We start from the raw sequence: 21,268 nt of genomic DNA, 5'->3' as shown, positions 1-21,268 counted from the left end.
AGGTCTTCTGAATGCCCCCAGCCCCACCTCCCCAGCCCCTCCGCCGCCCCCGGATACCTTGCACTTGTGTCTGGTATACAATGAAATAGTCTGAAGTGCCGCAGCTTTCAAACTCCTCCCCGTAGCATCTCTGGGCGCAAAGATGCTCTCCTTCTCGTTCGTGCAGGGAGAAAAGAGTGGTGGGGAAACCGCAGTGGCAGAAGGTGCCAGCCAGAGCTGCCAGAGGGTATTCCTAGGAGGGAGGGAGAATTCACTGCTAGGCGTGGGGCAAATGCCTCGGGAGCAGAGCAGGACGGAGGTCAGCTCCTGCCCACCAATAGAAATAGCAGTTAGACTTATCTACCGCTTCATAGGGCTTTCAGCCCTCTCTAAGCGGTTTACAGAGTCAGCATATTGCCCCCAACAACAATCCGGGTCCTCATTTTACCCACCTCGGAAGGATGGAAGGCTGAGTCAACCCTGAGCCGGTGAGATTAGAACCGCCGAACTGCAGATAGCAGTCAGCTGAAGTGGCCTGCAGTACTGCACCCTAACCACTGCGCCACCTCGGCTCAACCAAAGGGGAAGGGTGGGTGCAGAGGTCCTGGCACTCTCGTGCAGACCATGGGAAGGGGCACTGCCCTGCGGGGCTCCCCCCGTGCCCAGCCCGTGTTATCTGCTAGCCTCCCGGGCAGCCCTTAGAGATGAGATGGTCCCTCACCCAAGAGGCCAAAGGATGCCTCTACGGAGCCTGCATTGGTACCCAGGAAGAGTGGCAGCCTATGGACCTAGTGGTCCAGCCCAGGGGCCTCGTGCCACGTCCGTCTGCCAGTCTTTGGGGGCGCAAGGCGACCCCCTTTCTGCTCACCTTTCCTGTGCAGAAGTCGACACACCGGTCCACAGACATGTTCTTCATAGGCCTGCTTGCCAACAAAGCCAAGGAGAGGTTCTCTGGCCGTCGGAAGCAGCCGCGGAAGATGGCACTGCCATCTGGGGAGAGAAGCAGAGGGAGGTTTCTTCGCTAGAATTCAGAGAGAGACAGAGGGATCCCAAAGATGCTCTGGGCACAAGACCCTTCCTCCTCCCGCCCATCCAGTCCGCCCAAGGAACGACGCGGTGCCAAGGCCCTCAGAAGCGAAGGCCGCACTCACACCTCCTGGTGGATTCCTGGGCCAGATCCAGGCGGTAGATAGACAGGCGGTTGGGTCCTCCACAAAAGCTGCTCTTCTCTCCTTTACACTCCATGTTGCACTGGGAGTCACTCACGTTCGCCGCCAGGATCTTGTGCCCACAGTAGCACTCCGCCCCGAACTCCAGCCCCGCGAAGAGGTAGCCCCTGCCACAGATGAAGGTGGGAACCCTGAATGTGGGAATCCCCCAGGCGCAGAGGCCGAACGTCCCTCCCCAGACAATGACCTTGCACAGCGGCTGAAGTCCTGAACGACGGGCGTGGGACGCGTCACCATTGTGCACTAACTGGGTTAGTTGAATTCACTTGAGGGATTCTGAGCAACTGCGCAGAGATTTACAGGGACCAAACCAGGATGGGCTTCTGAGCACTGTCCTCATCACCTTTCAGCTTTAACTGCATCTCATCATTTGCCTCCCCAACCATTAGCTTGACGAGGAATAAGTTCAAAAAGTAGAGAGAATCAAAGTGGCCTCTACTCTTCCCCTCAAGCTGGGAGGGAAAAGCAAATTTGTTGCCTTTGTCAAATGTGACTCCTGATCGCAAGATTTACTCCAGGCAGGTAGAAAAACACCTACCGTATTTTTTGGAGTATAAGACGCACCCTTTCCCCTCAAAAAAGAGGGTGAAAATCTGGGTGCGTCTTATACACTGAATACAGCATTTTTAGTCTCCCGAAACCCCCATGCATCCTGTTTTTTGCAAAAATGGAGGTGCAGAAGGTTTGGGAGGCCCACAAAGTGCTCCTGGGGGCTGGGGAGGGCAAACACAAGCAAAAAAACAGGCTGGTTTCTGCTCATTTTTGCCCCCCCCCCAGCCCCCAGGAGCACTTTGCGGGCCTCTCAAACTCTCTGCATGCCCCATTTTTTACAAAAACGAGGCGTGCAGAGGGTTTGGGAGGCCTGCAGAGTGCAAAAGCTTTTTTCAAATTTACCTCTTCAAAATCTTGGTGCATCTTATACTCTGGTGCGTCTTATACTCTGAAAAATACGGTATTTCCCAAAAGGAAAGGATCCCATCCCCATATGGATTCTAGACAGGCATGTCTGGCTGGATAGTGCGATGTTGTCTACAGGGGTAGTGATATGTGTGTTTTGCCACTGCTGTTCTCTTTTGAAGCAAGAACTAAGGGGAAAATCTCCAGCTGGGAGCAGTCAGAGAAGGAAGTTCTGCCCCAGAGCAGAATTGCAAAGTATTTGTGGGTCAAGAAATTGGAGGAGAAGGAAATCCATGGATGTTCTCCAGGGAAGGAGACAACCTGGAATGTCTTGGGTAGGGCTCTTAGAGTTTCTCTTTTCCTCTGTCCCACCCTCCAATTACAAAAAGGTCTCCCTGATAGCAATAGCAATAGCAGTAGACTTATATACCGCTTCATAGGCCTTTCAGGCCTCTCTAAGCGGTTTACAGAGAGTCAGCATATTGCCCCCAACAATCTGGGTCCTCATTTTACCCACCTCGGAAGGATGGAAGGCTGAGTCAACCCTGAGCCGGTGAGATTTGAACCGCTGACCTGCTGATCTAGCAGTAGCCTGCAGTGCTGCATTTAACCACTGCGCCACCTTGGCTCCTAGGTGAATTGATGACCTCAATTCAGCATGATTTGGCTCCAACCATTTGGTGTCATGTCCTTTGCTTCCCCCCTCCCCAACCATCCAACACAAGGTAACCCCCAAGGCATCAAGACCTTCCTCACAATTGATAAAATGGAACAGAGCAATGCCTGCCTTCCCCGGGAACTCTCCCTGGTCCTGAAACACCAGGCAGTCGTTGCCACAGGAGTCCAAGTGTAGTCCCTGGCCAAGACCTGGACCGGCTGCCCTTATGGCAAAGAGTCCCAGGGGGAACCTGGAACTGCCAATCCCCCAAAGAAGGAAACGCTCCACTCGATGCCTGGAGTTAATGAAGTCCTGGTGTCTTTTTGCACCCTACCGTTCGGCGCAGTTGTCCTGGCAACGGAACAATGTCATTTTTTTGTAGTCAAAGAAGGATACTCCGCGGAGGGCTCTCTGGTGGGTGTTGTCGACATAACAGCCGATGTACTTTGCTGGTGAGAGGAGAAGAAACGTTAGAACCCACCCTTTGGGAGGAAGGGAGGGGCAGACGCGCCCCAGATCTTGAGTCAGGGAGTCATGGGGAAATCTGGGCCAAAGGGGGGGGATCCAGAGTGACAATTCTCAGCACTAACTGGGCCTGGGGGAGGATTCCCAGGCTGTTTTTTCAGATTCTGCCTTTAAAAAGAAATTCTTGTAAGACCTACGAGACCCCATCCGAAAGCTTCAGGATTCTCCAACCCCCGCACAGCCTCCCTCCTCCCACCAAAATTTGCACGGCCTGCCAGGGAGCCCTCGGTCAGCGTGACAAGCTGGCTTTGCTAGTGCCTGGATGGGAGTTCAAAGCACGCTCGCTTGCATCCCGACGGCTCTTTCTATTGACGAGGCCAGACTTGGCACAAGGAGACCTGTTGGGTGTGCCTCTTTCTGGCCCGGCAAGGGGAAGAAAGAGGTGGCACTGCCAGCCCACCTTCGGGTTTCAGTTTGCCAAGCTGAGTTACCGACACAGCTGGGGAAGAGTCGCCTAAACTCCACAGCTCTGATTTCTCAGTCTTGAACCTGAAAGAAGACCAAGTTAGTCCAGGGATCCATCTGGACTGGACTGAGGTGCTGAACTACCACTCCCATCATCCCCAGCCAGCAGGGTTTCCTCCCTCGGCTTTCCAACGCGCTAACAAGGCAAATTCTAATAATAACAATCTGGCTTTATAATAAACACCGTCGGCATTGACAAAATCCCCACCCGTTAATTGCAACGGGAACAGCTGACATCCTACAACGATGCCTTCGACACCATCAAACCGCCACATCTGCCCATCCCGGGTCCTTGGGAAAAGACTCCATAGGTGGATTAAAAACGCCACCTCCAGTCTGAACATCTGGCTGAGCGTGCGACAACCCCCCCCCTTGTGCCACAGGCGACATCTGAGAAGAAGGGAGGGCCCCAAATCATCCTATCCTTTTGCTTTAGCTTTTGGGAGAAATTGACTTTAAAAAAAGAAACGTCAATTGCGTGGACACTGCAAATCCTGTCCCCAACTCTGGGATTTAGAAGGGAGGAGAAAGAGGTTGGCAATTGATGGCAAAGTTCTTTCACGTCAGTCTTGGGGATGGTCCCCCAACTCCCGCCCACCCACTCCTGTCCATGGGGTCGTGCAAAGGTCTGCTCAGCCCCCTCCCCATTGAGGCCTCCTCCCCCTGATCTAGATGGGGCTCCTGGCCAAAGGAAAGGAATGGAGGGGTGAGGTGGGCATGGGATGAATGGGGACCCCCTCTGCTCTTGCACCCTGTGGAGCATCAGTCAAGGGAGGGAGGATAGAGGGGGGTGGTCCGGGACAGACACCCCCAGGTTGTTCTGATGATTTCCCCGACAGCCCAAGCAGAGCAACACCTTCCTGGAGGTTAATTGTGGGGAGGGGGGGATGCCTTGCATACAGCTGGGCCTGCCAAGCAATTGTGGCAATCGGATCTCCCTCGCCATCTGCTAGAAATTCTCGGAATGTCAAATCAAATTAGACTAATGAGGCTGGCTGGAAGTGTTTCCAGAATGGGCCCATCACCTCCCTGCCACTCGCTGTGAAAAACAACACCATCCTAGATGAGGCCACGAAGCCACCAGGAATCCCCAAATCCAGGTGCTTCTTTGGGGGCCAAAACAAAAGGACTTTGGGAGGAAGAATCAAGGACCAGCTGGCAGGGTCTACCAAGGGAGCCTGTCCAGCTGTGCCCCCCTCCCTCCCTCCCTCCCTCCCTCCCTCCCTCCCTCCCTTCCTTCCTTCCTTCCTTCTTTCCTTCCTTCCTGTGGTTAAGTGTGCTGTACTGCAGCCACTTCAGCTGACTGCAGTTCTGCAGTTCGGCTGTTCAAATCTCACCGGCTCAAGGTTGACTCAGCCTTCCATCCTTCCGAGGTGGGTGAAATGAAGACCCAGACTGTTGTTGGGGGCAATATGCTGACTCTGTAAACCGCTTAGAGAGGGCTGAAAGCCCTATGAAGCGGTATATAAGTCTAACTGCTATTAATTGCTATTGCTATTCCTTCCTTCCTTCCTTCCTTCCTTCCTTCCTTCCTTCCTTCCTTCCTTCCTTCCTTCCTTTCTTTCTTTCTTTCTTTCTTTCTTTCTTTCTTTCTTTCTTTCTTTCTTTCTTTCTTTCTTTCTACACACACACCCCGTTTTTAGCCTAGCAGGCTAAAGGGAAGCCTTTTGCTACTGGCCCAAACCAGTAGCATTTGACCCCCGAAGCTGGTGAAACTGGCAACCTTCCAGGCTGGGCCAGCAGCTGAGTCTCACCCCTCCTTTCAGAAGACCTCGGAACCTCTGGCTCTTCTCTGCAGAAGAAATCTTTCCTCTCAGCCTCCATGTTTCCTTATTTACTACATTTCTTGGGGTGGGGGCGGGGGAATGCGGTGATTTATTCCTCCCCCACCCGATGCCTAAGAGGGGGACTGCCTTGGCAAAGGCAGACAAAGAGCTTTGTTCTTCTTGTTGTTTTTCCCCCCTGGAAATAAAGTTGTGTTCTTTGAAGTATATTTAAAAAAAAGGAGAGAGAGAGATAAAGATTAATCATTTAGACGGGCTGCGTCTACCTGCTGGCTGCAATCTTAGGAGGCTCCGGTGGGAATAGATGAGGAATTGAGACAATGAAAATGTCCAAATGTTGTTCCCATCCTTAAGAGGGAGGTCGAGAGGGGAAGTTTGAATTCCACCTGGTTTCAGAAGCAGGTAAGATTCCGGGAGAAAGGATTAAGCAATCCTTTGATGGACAGCAAGGAAATAATTCATTTATTTTGGGAAGCAGCAGATGATCAAGAATAAGGGATGGCTAGTTTACCTCCCCAGACCCACCTGTCAGCCTCTGCTTTGCTGCTGCTTTGGCTGCCATGAAACGGGGAGGGTGGGCATGGTATTTGGGAGGGGTTACTCATTGTGCTGGAGGAAGGTTCTGGAGTTCAGCTGCCTGTCTGACTACGCCTGCGTAGGAGATTCCCGCCAGGACTAACGGCACCGACATTCCATCTTCGTGATGCCTTTTGAAGTTATCTCACACCTGACACTTGGGAGAATTATGATTGGACTGTAACTGGGATGCCAAGGGGTGGGGAATGGGCTATTCTATATATCCATCGCTTTCGCGCCTAAATAATCAGTCTTCGCTTCGCTATGCCTTTAATCATTTATAATTAATAAAAGTACACTTGATTTCTACCTATGGAGTCTCGTGGTCTTCTTTCCTAATTACCCAATGAAGAGGTACTGACACCACCACTGTCAGTAAATTCACCCAGTTGATAGATCAGGGGTACGTCAGGAACACAGTATAACTTGATTTCAAAAACCTGACAAAGCTGCTAAAAGACCTTCTTGTAAAGTGATCAGGAGGACTCAACTGTTAGATGGGTGGGTAACAGATCAAGCCCCCCCCCCCCAAGAGAACCTCTGAAGCAAACCGAGGGCCTTTTGGAATGAATGGCTGGAAAGGTGTGAAATAGATGGGGAAAAAAACATTGAAAATGTGAAGACACAAGGAAAGGATTTGGGCTGGAGCAACACAAGCGCTCAACAGAATGAGCCCACCGTGTGACGCGGCAGCTTAAAAATACCAATGCGATCTTCAGTATTAAAATGCCACCATACGAGTTAAAAAAAACAATACAAGTGGAATTATTATTAGAAATAAAATGTAACAGAGAAAAATTATTATTTTGTATGAAGCTATAAGTTGGTGGCTGCTGAAATGCCACTCTGGGAATCCATCAGACAAAGTAAATCAGGAAGGGCCAGAATGGAGAGGAGGAAGGGTGAGGAGGAAGGGAAGAAAGGGTAAAGCAGGGGAAGTAAGGGAGGGGAATTAAGAGAAGGAGAGAGGGGAAGAAGGAGGAGAAGAGAGGAGGAGGGGGAAAGAGAGGGGAAGAAGAAGGGAGGAAGAAGAGGAGGAAAGGAGAAGGCAGAGAAGAGAGAGGGAGCAAGGTTGTTGCAAAATAGCAACAGCAATAGCAGTTCGACTTATATACCGCTTCATGGGGCTTTCAGCCCTCTCTAAGCGGTTTACAGAGTCAGCATATCGCCCCCACAGTCTGGGTCCTCATTTCACCCACCTCGGAAGGATGGAAGGCTGAGTCAACCTTGAGCCGGTGAGATTTGAACCGCCGAACTGCAGATAGCAGTCAGCTGAAGTGGCCTGCAGTACTGCACTCTACCCACTGCGCCACCTCGGCTCTGTAATAAGATGGAGGTATAGAGTGGCAAGAAAGTGAGCCAAGCTGTATTCTATATGTTTGCAAGAAAATAATGATAAAGATTAACGATGAATAGATAAATGTTAAAAGTAATTATAAGAGTGTGTATATTTGTGAATGAATTTGAAAGAGAAGAATAAAATAAACTTTCTTTAAAAAAAGACCAATGTGATCTTAAGTAGCAGCCTTTCCCCAAAACTAGACAATCCAATGAAGGGAAATCGAGAACCTTCCGAGCACCCGGGATAAAAAGAAGGTTTTAATTTCCGTTCTCTGCATGCTATTCATCCAATTCATCCTGAACCGAGTTCTTTCCCCGAAGGGACGTTACCTCTCTCTTCCTCCTTCTCAAGAGCGCTCTTCCCCTTGAGCACCCGGCTCCACGTCTCCCCATAATCACCTCTGCTCCGCCCAGCTGCCTCCTTCGGCGGGTTCTTGAACCAAGTCCCGTACCTCCGGGCCAAGACCAGAGACTCCGGCATCGCTCTCAACTCCCTGCCAAGCGGCAGCGCCCCCAACGACTGGGCTTCGGTCCCTTCCGCCGCAGCACCGTTGCTGGGCCGGGGGGCAGCCCCCGGGACCCTCGTCTCCCCGCTGAAGCCGGCATGGAGGAAGACCAGACTGCCAGCCGTCAGGTAGAGCGCGATCAAGGTGAAGAAACGGATGGGTTTCCGCCGGAAGTATCTTTGGAATTTCAGCAAGAGCTTGGCCATGTCAACCTCATTACGGATTTTCACGGAGCCCGGGTAGAGAAACGAGCAAAGGGGGCACTTGGAAAAAACCCTTCTGAGCGGAGAGGAGGACACTCTTTCTGCCGTCTGAGAGGCCACGGGTGCCACGGTTGGGCCCTCAGTGCCGTACTCTCAATAAATCAGCCCAGCTTGGAGACTCCTGTCCATGCATTGATTCAAAAGGAGAAGGTTGCAGAGTTCTTCAAACCAAGGATGGGTTCTTTGTACTAGTTCTCCTCCTGCCACGGAGCAGCCAACGGTGACGTTATCATGGTCAACCTGGAGATCAGGAGTTGCCGCTGCTGCTTTTAACCTGGCAGGCCCACCTGCCCCCGAAGGGAGCTTCACCAACATTCACCAAAACGGAGACGCATCCGAGGAGTCTTGACGTATCCGATAATGTCCAGGGACACATCTGGACCAACTGTCGCTCATTCTCCCAGGGTGGGAAGAAAACTGAACCTAGAAATCAACAGAAAAGACAATATTAGAGGACAGACAAGACATTTCTCTTCCAGCTAGGCACCGAAGGGGGCCCTCCATCATGATTTCAAACCGTGCTTGAAGGGGAGATGGGGAAGGGGTACGGGATTCCTACAGTTTCCATTCTCTTCCCCAGTTTTTAGGAGAGTTAACATGATCCAGGAGGGATCCCGGATCCCGGCTGCTATTTCACAAAAGTCGGTCTCAGAGCAAGGGCTGAAAAACAGGCTGGGGGGGGGGGACCTTTATGACATCATCACACGGACACCGCTGATTGGCTCCTGGGGCCAGTCGCAAGCACGGCTGGCTGGGGGATTCTGGGAGTTGAAGTCCACATATCTGAAAGTGGCCAAGGTTGACAAACACTGCCCCATAGCCCCCTCCCAGCCAAGGGAGGCTTCAGAAAGCAAGAACGTGCTCGGACAACATTGCCCATGCTCCACTGCCCAATTATGTCGCCATCATCCTGATCTTCCCCAGGAGCCCCATGTTCCAAGACAAAAAAAAAAGCTGGGCTATTACCACCCCAATAACCCATCATCCTTGTCCTGGCTCATCTTATTTTTTTTAATTTTAATTTTTCTATTCTCTTACATACCATTTTAAGTATACATTGTGATTCGTCTTTACATTTGTCATTCTTATACATTTATTATTTCATTTAATAGGTTATAATATATAGTTTGGGTTGCTTTATATACCATCCCTTCCGCCTGTTGTAACACCACATTATTTTCCCTTTCTTTTCTCCCTCCCTCCCTTCTTGACTTCCTTCCTTCCTCTTCTCCTTCTCCTTCCTTCTTGCCTTCTCTCTCCCCTACTCCTACTCTTCCTTTTCCTACCCTCTCTCCTTCTCTTTCTCTCCCTTCCATCCTCCTCTCCTTTCCCTTTCTTTTTTCCCTCCCTCCCTTCTCTACTTTCTTCCTTCCTCCTCTCCTTCTCCTTCCTTCTTCCCTTCCCTCTCCCCTACTCCTACTCTTCCTCTTCCTCCTCTCTCTCCTTCTCTTTCTCTCCCTTCCACCCTCCTCTCCCTTTCTTTTTTCCCTCCCTCCCTTCTCCACTTTCTTCCTTCCTCCTCTCCTTCTCCTTCCTTCTTCCCTTCCCTCTCCCCTACTCCTCCTCTTCCTCTTCCTACTCTCTCTCCTTCTCTTTCTCTCCCTTCCATCCTCCTCTCCTCACCCCTTTCTTCTTTCCCCGTCTTCCTTTCATTCTCTCCTCCTCTCTCCCTTTCTTTTTCTATTATTGTTGGTGTCTATTTGAAAACTCAGTTTATATTTCCTTGGGATGGTATTTCTGCAAAGCCAGATATAATTTAGTATCGTTTCTTATTATCCTGGCTCACTTTAAGGATCTCAAACCATCGTGGCCTTCCAGAAGAGGCCCTTGTTCTCCTAAAACCAGGTGGATCCTGTGAGGAGCCCAGGAGAGAGGCAAGATCTCCTAACAGGGATAAAACCTTGGCTCTCACCTGCTTTCTTCGGGGTTGGAGAGATTCAGGGCCGTGGCTGCATTGCAGGGCCGCCCTCTGCTCTCAGAGCTGAGTGAGGGTCTTCCTTGCAAGAGGAGACGGTTCCACCACAAAACCGTGTTTGACTAAAGCGCGCTCGACGAAACCGCGTACCTGACGTCATCACAGCATGACGAAAAAAGCATGCTGTGAACGCTAAAGCTAAAATTAACCCCTAAACGTAAACCTAACCCCCCTAAACCTAACCCTAAACCTAACCCTTAACCTAACGCTAAACCTAGCCCTAACCCTAAACCTAACCCTTAACCTAACCCTAAACCTAACCCTAAACCTAACCCTAAACCTAACCCTTAACCTAACCCTAAACCTAACCCTAAATCTAACCCTTAACCTAACCCTAAACCTAACGCTAAACCTAACCCTAACCCTAACCCTAACCCTAAACCTAACCCTTAACCCTAAACCTAACCCTAACCCTAACCCTAACCCTAACCCTTAACCCAGTGTTTCTCAACCTTGGTAACTTGAAGATGTCTGGACTTCAACTCCCAGAATTCCCCAGCCAGCGAATGCTGGCTGGGGAATTCTGGGAGTTGAAGTCCGGACATCTTCAAGTTGCCAAGGTTGAGAAACACTGCCTTAACCTAACTCTAAACCTAACCCTAAACCTAACCCTTAACCTAACCCTTACCTTAACTTGAATCGGCTTGCTTTCAAAGCGCTTTTTAAAGCGCCCTTTTTTCTTCGCGGTCGTATTTGTCGCGCTGCTGATGACGTCAGCGACGCGGTTTAATCGGGCGCGCTTTAGTGGACCGCAGTTTTGTCGTGTACCACGGAGGAGACAAGGAAAACGATGACCCAAAACCCCAGGAAGAAGGAAGAAGCAAAGAAAGGGGGGGGGGAGACTGAATGCAATTCGCTTAAGGGGCTCTAATGTTCCTACTACCATCTGCCTTGAGATGATTAAGTAAAAAATATCACCGGGGCAGACGGCGTGGAGTATAAATAAATGTTTTTAATTCTGCTTCCTCGTATAACTCTCCAAACACGTCTTGGTTGCTGAAGTGTGGCGTTTATGGCAATCAACGGGAGGGCTGGTGGACCTTCTGGGGCTCCAGGGAAGGGAGGGATTTGAAAGAGAGAGAGAGAGAAATGATTCCTTTAAACAAGCCTTTTTTTTTTAATCTTTTACTTCTAATCGGCCACCCTGAGTCCTTGGGTGCCTCTGTCCCCCTTTGCCATCCCTGATTCCGTGTTTGTTGCCCTGTCCAAAACCATTATCTGCATCGGAATATTATTTGATACGGAATAGCAATAGCAATAGCAGTTAGACTTATATACCGCTTCCTAGGGCTTTCAGCCCTCTCTAAGCAGTTTACAGAGTCAGCATATCGCCCCCACAGTCTGGGTCCTCATTTCACCCAGATAGATAGATAGATGATTGATTGATTGATTGATAGATAGATAGATAGATATAGAGAGAGGGAGAGATAGATATAGAGAGAGGGAGGGAGGGAGAGATAGATATAGATAGATATAGATAGATAGATAGATAGATAGATAGATAGATAGATAGATAGATAGATAGATAGATAGATAGATAGATAGCAATAGCAGTTAGACTTATATACCGCTTCATAGGGCTTTCAGCCCTCTCTAAGCGGTTTACAGAGTCAGCATATTGCCCCCAACAACAATCCGGGTCCTCATTTCACCCACCTCGGAAGGATGGAAGGCTGAGTCAACCCTGAGCCGGTGAGATTTGAACAGCCGAACTGCAGAGCTGCAGTCAGCTGAAGTAGCCTGCAGTGCTGCATTTAACCACTGCGCCACCTTGGCTCTAAATGGTATAAATGCTTACAAGATAGAAACAAGAAGTAGGGAAACACAAGGCCCGATCGGAATGACGACGCGTGGCAACAGACTCGCATTTACGACGGTTGCCTTTTCGAGGACTTCCTGACAAGCACGGGGAAGCCAGATTCACTTAACAACCGGATTACAAAGGCAGGGATTCGCTTAACAGCCGTGGCAAGTATGGTTGTAAGATGGGGCGAAACTCACTTCCATGTCTTGCTTAACAACAGAAATGTCAGGCTCAGTTGTGGGCGTAAGTCGAGGAGTATAGGGTTTCATAATGAAGGCCCTAAGAACCTGGAGAGATTCTCTGGAAGTCGTTCAGGTGAGGCCTGGAAGGCATCCGGCAGGGGCCGCAGGAGCTGAATCCAGAACCGGCCGAAAGAAAACCAGTCGGGCATTTGGGGCAGGGGGCTACACAGGGTGTTGCTGGTAGGGGAATAAAATACTTCTCTTGCCTTCTCTTATTCTTGCTCTGTGCAGCCAACACATCGATGCCAACCTCTCAATCTGGGGGTTGCCTCCAAATTGCAAAGTGGAAAAATTAAAAACAATAGACCAGGATAATGAACCCACGCCTGGCCTTTCCCTCTTCTCCTGCAGCGGGATTTAATGGGTCAGTTTTGTAAAGTCACAATAAGCTTGACAAGGAAACACAAGGGACACTAAATTATTCAGGTCCCTCAATTGCTCGGTTACCAGCGAGGAGTAGAACAAGCCCGCTTTCTCTTCGGAGCAGTGGTCTCTCTCTCCCTCCCTCCCTCCCTCTCTCTCTCTCTCTCTCTCTGTCTCTTGCAAAGTACTCTCTTTCTGTCTCTCTCTCTCCCTCCCCCTCTCCCTTTCTCTCTCTCTCTTTCTCTCTCTTGCTCTCTTTCTGTCTCCTCTCCCTCTTCCCCTCTCCCTTTCTCTCTCTCTCTCTTTCTCTCACTCTCTTTCTGTCTCCTCTCCCTCTCCCTTTCTCTCTCTCTCTTTCTCTCTCTTACTCTCTTTCTGTCTCTCTCTCCCCCTCTCCCTTTCTCTCTCTCTCTTTCTCTCACTCTCTTTCTGTCTCCTCTCCCTCTCCCTTTCTCTCTCTCTCTTTCTCTCTCTCTCTCTCTCTCTCTTTTGCAAAGTCTGCTACCCAGCGTCTGTGGAAACCCCAGATTCCTCAGACAAGGGAGAGAAAAGAAGAGAAGCACAACTGAGCAAAGACAATGTCTCTATTGTGGCTAGAGTTCCCAGCCAAGGAGGAGGAGGAGGAGGAGGGGTTGGAAAGTTACTGCAAGGATGGAGAACCACCTGCCAATCTCCCAGTGCTGGCACCCCACACCCTAATCAGCTGAAGGATGGCATTCATTCCCTTCCCCCCTTCCTCTGGCCCAGGCTGGCATTCCTGCATATTCAGCCTCTTCAAACGTGGGTAGGGAGCCATACATACATACTGTAGAAAGTGTACCACTTGGTTACAAAAGGTTTTCATGCATCTCTTCCACAGTCATCAAGGATAAATTCATATTAACTCAAGTATTTTAACTCAAATATTTATACATGTTGCTCTTATACCTCCATTTATGTTTGACCATAATTATTTAAACGTCCTTCATCATAAAATATACCGAAATTTAATACATAACCACATACTGGCATTTCATTTAATATTTCTAAAATCCTCCAATAACACTGAATTCTTATGTCCTATTCTAGCTAAACATCCATAATATTTAATAACAGACTTTTCTAATCCTCCTTTCCAAATCGCTGTTGGCAATTTTCATCTAGTTTCCTTATATTATGTTCATATAATATTCTAGAATCGGGGTTCCAAATAGCATCCGAAATTAAATCAGAGTCCGAGGCAAAGGATTCCTCAAAGTCCCAATTTATGAAGAGAGCCATGTTGGCACATCTGGGAAAACCCGAATCTGAAAGTTTCCCGGTTCCCCCCCCCCCAGTTGAAAGTTCAAGATCTTGCCCCACACACCCACAAGCCCATCCCATGGCCCGATCTCCCACTGCCACGCTGGCAGCTTCCACCCATCCAATTCCAGTCAGACGCAGAGGTACAGAGACAAAGGATGACCTTGACTTCCTAGAAAGAATGTTGTTATGGCTACATAGCATCAAACGCCGTATAATTCCCCCTCCCATTTTCCCCACAATAGAAAAAGGCATAGTAGAATAATAGAAAGTGTGGAAGGCCAAAAACCCAAAAGAAAAGATGGATGCAGGCCTGACACCTCATTGCCCCCCTAGATGAAAAGGCCACAAGCGAAAAAGTGAGTTATAGGACCAGGAGTTTGCAATTAAAGAGGGTTGCTGGCCTTCTCCATCTTCTGCACCCCCCAGAGATTTGCCCTGGCTGGTTCACCCCAAAGAGCCGAGGTGGTGCAGTGGTTAAATGCAGCACTGCAGGCTACTTCAGCGTTCTGCAGTTCGGCTGTTCAAATCTCACCGGCTCAGGGTTGACTCAGCCTTCCATCCTTCCGAGGTGGGTGAAATGAGGACCCGGATTGTTGTTGGGGGCAATATGCTGACTCTGTAAACCGCTTAGAGAGGCCTGAAAGGCCTATGAAGCGGTATATAAGTCTAACTGCTATTGCTATTGCTATAAAGACAGGAATTCTCCCTTAAAACCCAACATTTGCACAGGGCAGGATGGGGACAGTTATTGAAGAGAGGAAATCAAGCAGAGAACACAGAGAAAGACCTGGAAAAGAGTTTCCTTCATGCACCCCTGGGGGAGAGGGGGCGTCTGTTCTGGGGTTTCTTGGGGAGGTGCCTGTCTCAGGTTTTAATAGGAGATCCCAGGCAGCTCAAGAAAGCCCCCTTCTTCCCTCCATAAGGTGATATGTCAGCAGCCCTGAACAGCCAACGAAAGGAATTTTGCTTCAAGGACGGGGCGTGGCTGAGGGGCCAGCTCAGCTTTTGTCCACAGTCCGAAGGATGAACTTTCTCCTCCACTGGTCCTCTAGTCCAGTGGTCTCCAACCTTGGCAACTTTAAGACCTGTGGACTTCAACTCCCAGAGTTCCTCAGCCAGCTTTGCTGGCTGAGGAACTCTGGGAGTTGAAGTCCACAGGTCTTAAAGTTGCCAAGGTTGGAGACCACTGCTCTAGTCTACTTTACACAAGGTAGGTAGAGTCTGGGGCTGCTCCACCGAGCTTCGAAGGCGGCGGCCTTGCCAGATACTCCCAGCCCTCCAAAAAGCACCCAGCGTAGGGGGTAGGAAGGAGGGAGGGAAGGAGGGAGGGAAGCAAGGAGGGAAGGAAGGAGGGAAGGAAGGAGAGAAGGAGAGAAGAAAGGAGGGAAGGAAGGAGGGAAGAAAGGAGAGAAGAAAGGAGGGAAGGAAGGAGGGAAGGAAGGAGGGAATGTAGGAGAGAAGGAAGGGGGAAGGAAGGAGGAAAGGAAGGGGGAAAGGAAGGAGAGAAGGAGAAAATAAAGGAGGGAAGGAAGGAGGGAAGGAGAGAAGGAGGGAGGGAAGGGAGGGGAGTAGGAGAGAAGAAACGAGGGAAGGAAAGAGGGAGGGAGGGAAGGAAGGGGGAAAGGAAGGAGAGAAGGAGAAAAGAAAGGAGGGAAGGAAGGAAGGAAGGAGGGAAGGAGAGAAGGAGGGAAGGGGAAGGAGGGAGGGAAGGAAGGGGAGTAGGAGAGAAGAAACGAGGGAAGGAAAGAGGGAGGGAGGGAAGAAGAAGTAGGACCGTTGTAAGATAAAATGGATCTATGGGATGATAAAAAGCAATCTTCAAGTATATTGTCAACCGTAGGGAAAAATTGTTATAAATACATATTATTAATAACAGTTATGAGATCATATAATTGTGAATGTATATTTGAAATTGATAAACTAAAAAAAATAAAAAAGCACCCAGCGAGAGAGAGGCGGTGGGTGACTTTGATTATGCAACCAGGATTCGCTCTCATTAGAAAAACTAACGGATTCTGCGTTTTAAGTACCCTTTAATCCAACACAGCCCCTTTCCACAACCTCCCAGATTACTGGATGAGACTCCCATAATCCCAGGCAATTTATGGAGAGGGCAGGGGTCCGTTCCCTTCGGAGAGATGAATGCTGAAGGGCATCCTCGCCCCCTGGCTCAGTGGAGAGACCCTTTGGGATTTCCTGGCTCAGCGGGACCTTTTCCATAAACTCCGCCCAAACTTGGGTTTCCCTGGGGGGGAGGGGGAAGGGGAGGGGTCTCTAAATGAGGGAGAAGAGGCCACTGTGGGAGGAGGGGTTGCACAGTTAAACCACAAGGCCGTTTCTGCTCCCTCCATCAACAGGAGACCCGGAGTTTTGCAAGGGTTGAACCACACACCCCTCCAAGAAGGGGCAGTGAATTTTGGGTAGTTGCCAGCCCTCTCCTCTCTCTCCCCCTCCCCAGAAATAATTAAGAAAGCAGCTCCATCTTCAAAGGAAGTAAAAAAACAAAAAGACACAACCACAGGATTAAAATCCCACCCTGTTTTATAGGCTTCACGTATCCAACATGCCTAAGGAGGGGATCTCAATTCCCAGGGCTTTTTAGGCACTCCACCCCATGTCTGGGGTTGGGGGGAGGATGGGGACGCCCTTGGCCACACAAAACCCCAGCAGGATTAGAAAGGAATTTGACACCATGGAAATTTTAACCCCGCCCTTCCATGTCCCCACGTCAAAGCCACCACAACTGCCTCCAGACAAAAAATTTAAATTGCTCCCCCGGGGAAGGTTTTGCAACTGGCGGAAACGAGAAGGAAGGTGACCAAAATAAATAAATAAATTTGGAAGGAAAAGGCTCGCCAACCCCCCCAACGCCCAGATGACTTTGGAGGCTGCCAACTTTCAATCTGTTTGCAGAGGAAGGAAAACGCCAGCATCAAGTATTAACCGGGCCTCTAATTAATTGTGACTCGCCTCGATGCAAATTTAATGCATTTGGCGCCGCTACAGATTGTCATGTTGTTTTTTAAGAGATCAAGGTGATCGGGTTTTTTCTCGCTTTTTAGAAATGCCAAAGGAACAGCTGTTTTTTTTTGACAGACACCGAAATCTGTCAGCCGAGAAGGGGGAATGTGGGCCCTTCTGGAAGGGGGCAGCCAGAGGTGGTGAGGACCACAGGACTTGTCCCACCAAGCCTGTTTCTGATTTCCCCCTGGGTGGTTATGGCTCTTTTGTCACGAAAGCCATAACTGAGGCTTGCAAATCTGTTTCTTTTTCCTTGTTTCAAGATTCTTTTAAAAATAAAACAGGGGGGGGAAAAAACCCCTTGCAAAGCCAATATTAGCCTGTGATATTGCTTGGCTTTCTTCCCTTAAACCTGGAGGAAGCAGGGTAGAAAAAGAAAGGGAAGGTTCTCCTCTAATGCTTTTTTGAAAACTGGAAGACCCTCGAGAGGAAAAAGTAAGAAAACTGTCCCACCAAGGCCTCCGTTGACCAAAGGAAAGGGGGCTGTTATTCTGGGGAAGAGCTTCAGAGAAGGAAGGAAGGAAAAACAAGACCCAAAGACAGAGAGAGAGAGAGAGAGAGAGACAGAGACAGAGAGACAGAGACACAGACAGACACAGACAGACAGACAGACAGACACACACACACACACACACACACCAGAAGTGGGTTCCTACCAGTTCGCACCTATTCGGTAGAACCGGTTCGTCAAATCTGCCGAACCGGTTAGAGGAGGTTCCACCAGTGGACCTGGAAAGCAGGCCACACCTACAGAAGAGGGTCCCAACATTTTTTGAAACCCACCACTGACACACACACACACACACACACACACCGAGGTGCACAAGCCACATTTAACAAGGCACTGAGGAACCCAGAAGTTGTCTGAAGGGGGACTCTGATCTACAAAAGGCCTTTCCCCCACAATATGTTTAAACACTGAACTCAAAACAGCCCACGATCCTTGGGAATGCCTTGGCACAACACACCCAACTTTGGGTTGGCACAGGCCAAGTATCCAAGTTAGGTGTATTTCATCTCCTGCAAGCTCAGAAAATGGGCTTGTTCAGTAACCAGGTTGAGAAAGTTCTCCAATCGTGGCTGCCCAACATTTCTCCCTTCAATGACCGTGTTGTCTTCTCCGGCTGAGTTCAAAGGTGAAAGAAAAGCCAGAAGATTTAGATTGGGGACGGGGGGAAGAGGCCCTGGGATATGCGTGTGGCCAGAGCCGTCGAGGGAAGCCAATTAAAATTATGAACATATGTTGGAAGAACTAAAAAGAGACATTTGTTCTCTCTTTTCTAATTTGGGAGAGCGGCGTCAGCTGGTTTCCCTTGGTGGCACTTTTGGGGCAGAGCAAAGGAAGACACACAAGACAGTCATCCCTAGAGAATTTCTCCCCAAGGCGGGTGGGGACAGCTGTGGCTTCGTTTCTGGTGGGAAGATGCATCTCCAGCTGGGCTTCAAAAGACCTTCTCCAAGGGATCTCCAGATTCGGTCCACAATTCTCCTGGATCCAGAGTCCTTCTGGTCAGGAGGAGAATACCCATTTTGGGTCACCCATGGCTCTTTTCCCGAGAGAATGAGAGAGAATTCACACAGATCACAACCTTCGGTGACCAAGATGGAAGCCAAGCGAGGCCTCCAGGTTCTAACAGAAGCTCCCCCAAATCTCTCCGGCTGGAGGGGGCTGCCAGAGGCCACAGATACCCCTCATCTGAAGGTACAAGGGATGTTAAAAACAAAGAAGCTTCGCATCCACTTCCTTTTGCCCCAACAGAGAAGGTGGCCTTCTCAGGAGCAGCTGCAGGGCCCCCAGGGTGGGCCTGGCCATTGCATGCTGAGAAGGGAATGGTACCAGTTGAAGTCTCCCCATTGAAGGGAGGGCCCTGGGAGACGGGCCCCAGAGGCCCCCTCCTGCTGCAGTGCAGTTATCCCCGGAGAGGCCCACGGCCTTCTCCTCCTCCCTTCCACCACAACCCTCAAGCTGCGTTTGTGATTCTGGCAGTTAGAGGGAGGGAGGGAGGGAGAAAGGGAGGGAGAGAGAGAGAGGAAGGAAGGAAGGAAGGAAGGAAGGAAGGAAGGAAGGAAGGAAGGAAAGAAAAAGAAGAGAAAGAAAAGGAAGGAAGGAAAGGAGGGAGGGAGAGAGAGGAAGGAAGGAAAGAAAAAGAAGAAAGAAAGAGAAGGAAGGAAGGAAAGGAGGGAGGGAGAGAGAAAGAAGGGAGGGGGGAGAGAGAGGAAGGAGGGAAGGAAAGAAAAAGAAGAAAGAAAGAAAAGGAAGGAAGGAAGAAAGAAAAGGAAGGAAGGAAAGGAGGGAGGGAGAGAGAGGAAGGAAGGAAGGAAAGAAAAAGAAGAAAGAAAGAGAAGGAAGGAAGGAAGGAAAGGAGGGAGGGAGAGAGAAAGAAGGGAGGGGGGATAGAGCGGAAGGAAGGAAGGAAAGAAAAAGAAGAAAGAAAGAAAAGGAAGAAAGGAAGAAAGAAAAGGAAGGAAGGAAAGGAGGGAGGGAGAGGAAGGAAGGAAGGAAAGAAAAAGAAGAAAGAAAGAAAAGGAAGGAAGGGAGGAAAGGAGGGAGGGAGAGAGAGAAAGAAGGGAGGGGAGATAGAGTGGAAGGAAGGAAAGAAAAAGAAGAAAGAAGGAAAAGGAAGAAAGGAAGAAAGAAAAGGAAGGAAGGAAGGAAGGAAAGGAGGGAGGGAGGGAGAGGAAGGAAGGAAGGAAAGAAAAAGAAGAAAGAAAGAGAAGGAAGGAAGGAAGGAAAGGAGGGAGGGAGAGAGAAAGAAGGGAGGGGGGATAGAGCGGAAGGAAGGAAGGAAAGAAAAAGAAGAAAGAAAGAAAAGGAAGAAAGGAAGAAAGAAAAGGAAGGAAGGAAAGGAGGGAGGGAGAGGAAGGAAGGAAGGAAAGAAAAAGAAGAAAGAAAGAAAAGGAAGGAAGGGAGGAAAGGAGGGAGGGAGAGAGAGAAAGAAGGGAGGGGAGATAGAGTGGAAGGAAGGAAAGAAAAAGAAGAAAGGAAAAGGAAGAAAGGAAGAAAGAAAAGGAAGGAAGGAAGGAAGGAAAGGAGGGAGGGAGAGGAAGGAAGGAAGGAAAGAAAGAAAAAGAAGAAAGAAATAAAAGGGAGGAAGGGAGGAAAGGAGGGAGGGAGAGAGAGAGAAAGAAGGGACAGGGAGATAGAGAGGAAGGAAGGAAGGAAGGAAAGAAAAAAGATGAAAGAAAGAAAGAAAGAAAGGAAGGAAGGAAAGGAGGGAGGGAGAAAGAAAGAAGGGAGGGAGGGAAAGAGAGAGAGAAGCCCTTTGCAAAAAACGAGGGAACAAACAGATGAGGAAAAAGAGGTTTTAAAAAAATCCCTGCAACAGATGCACTTAAAAAAATGAACCAGCTGCAGGACTGGGTGAGGGGGCGGGTGGGGGTGAGGGGTGGGGGTGGGGGGAAGGAGGCAGATGAGCAAAGGAGGGATCAAAGCCCCTTGATCCCATTTGCCGGTTACTGATACAATAACATCTCCCTCTCCCAGCATGTGACATGTGGCCTCCATAGATTATTCACTCTGAAAATTGGAAGTTGGAACAGGTCAACTTAATCCCAGAGCGACCAGCTGCTCCTCTGCCCGCTTATGGGGTGGGGGCTGTGCAGGGCATTCCCCCCCCGAAAGAGGCTGATTTGTGCTGGGCTTTTTCCTACCTGCACTTTGGGGGTGCAGCTCTTCACAGGATCCCACCTGTGGATAAAGCCACGCGGCCTCCTGTTCCACCCAGCCCTTCCCAGCCAAGCCACAGCCACGTCGTTGGTGGATTCGAGGCAATGTGGATGTGTGGCCACTGATAAATACCCCCCCCCCCAGCTCAGCCTTGCTGGATCTCAGCCGATGTGGATCAGCCCTTTGGCCCAGCGCCAGAGTTGGGGCTGATCTTCTAATGGGAAGCTGGGTGCAGAATCTCATTTGGAAGAGGAGGCCCGTCACCCATAGAGGCAGCAAGGGAAGCTGGGACACCCAAGGAGGGGATGATGGGCCCATCTCCCCTGGACCCGCCTTGGGCAGCTGGGCTGAAGTCATGGCCAGCTATCCAGGCCCCAAAGGCCTTTCCTGCTAGTCCAACATCCCAGGTCTTCGGATGAGCCTCTTCTCTTCCTCACATGGCACAGCTGTCCAGATGGCGCACACCCTCCAGCCCCAGATGTTGCCCAATGGAGTTGGAGCAGCCCAACGGGTGGGAAGGGGGCTTGGTGCCCTCCAAAGCTACTTTAGCTCCAGCCAAGAGGACTCTGCTTGCAGTCGGGACCTCAAGGAGAACATCTAGTGTACATTCGGGCCCCAATGTGTGGCTAAACTAAACTAGGACCTCTGACGCAACCCTTACTTATTACAAGGAAGGAAGGAAGGAAGGA

The 21,268-nt window shown here is 49.9% G+C and overlaps 1 protein-coding gene across 2 annotated transcripts in view; it reads right to left on the bottom strand.

Moving 5' to 3' along the window:
* Positions 1 to 8,281, bottom strand: part of WSCD2 (WSC domain sialate O sulfotransferase 2) — a 15,166-nt gene extending 6,885 nt beyond the window's left edge. The window contains exons 1-5 of one of the 2 annotated variants that reach the window (XM_087705441.1): positions 7,785 to 8,281; positions 3,098 to 3,212; positions 1,131 to 1,315; positions 848 to 969; positions 58 to 232 (exon numbers count right to left, since the gene is read on the bottom strand). In XM_087705441.1, coding sequence (XP_087561567.1) covers positions 58 to 232; positions 848 to 969; positions 1,131 to 1,315; positions 3,098 to 3,212; positions 7,785 to 8,166 — 979 coding nt within the window. In that variant the 5' untranslated portion in view covers positions 8,167 to 8,281. The remainder of the gene's footprint in view (positions 1 to 57; positions 233 to 847; positions 970 to 1,130; positions 1,316 to 3,097; positions 3,213 to 7,784) is intronic. The other variant, XM_087705442.1, reaches the window with a different exon arrangement.
* Positions 8,282 to 21,268: the final 12,987 nt, after the last annotated feature.

Source organism: Thamnophis sirtalis, unplaced genomic scaffold, assembly GCF_051295495.1.
Source record: "Thamnophis sirtalis isolate CommonGarterSnake01/CBP01778 unplaced genomic scaffold, rThaSir2_p1.2 scaffold_2, whole genome shotgun sequence".
NCBI classification, from domain to species: domain Eukaryota; kingdom Metazoa; phylum Chordata; class Lepidosauria; order Squamata; family Natricidae; genus Thamnophis; species Thamnophis sirtalis.
The sequence above is the reverse complement of the archived record's forward strand: the minus strand, read 5'-3'. Positions and strand labels throughout refer to the sequence as shown.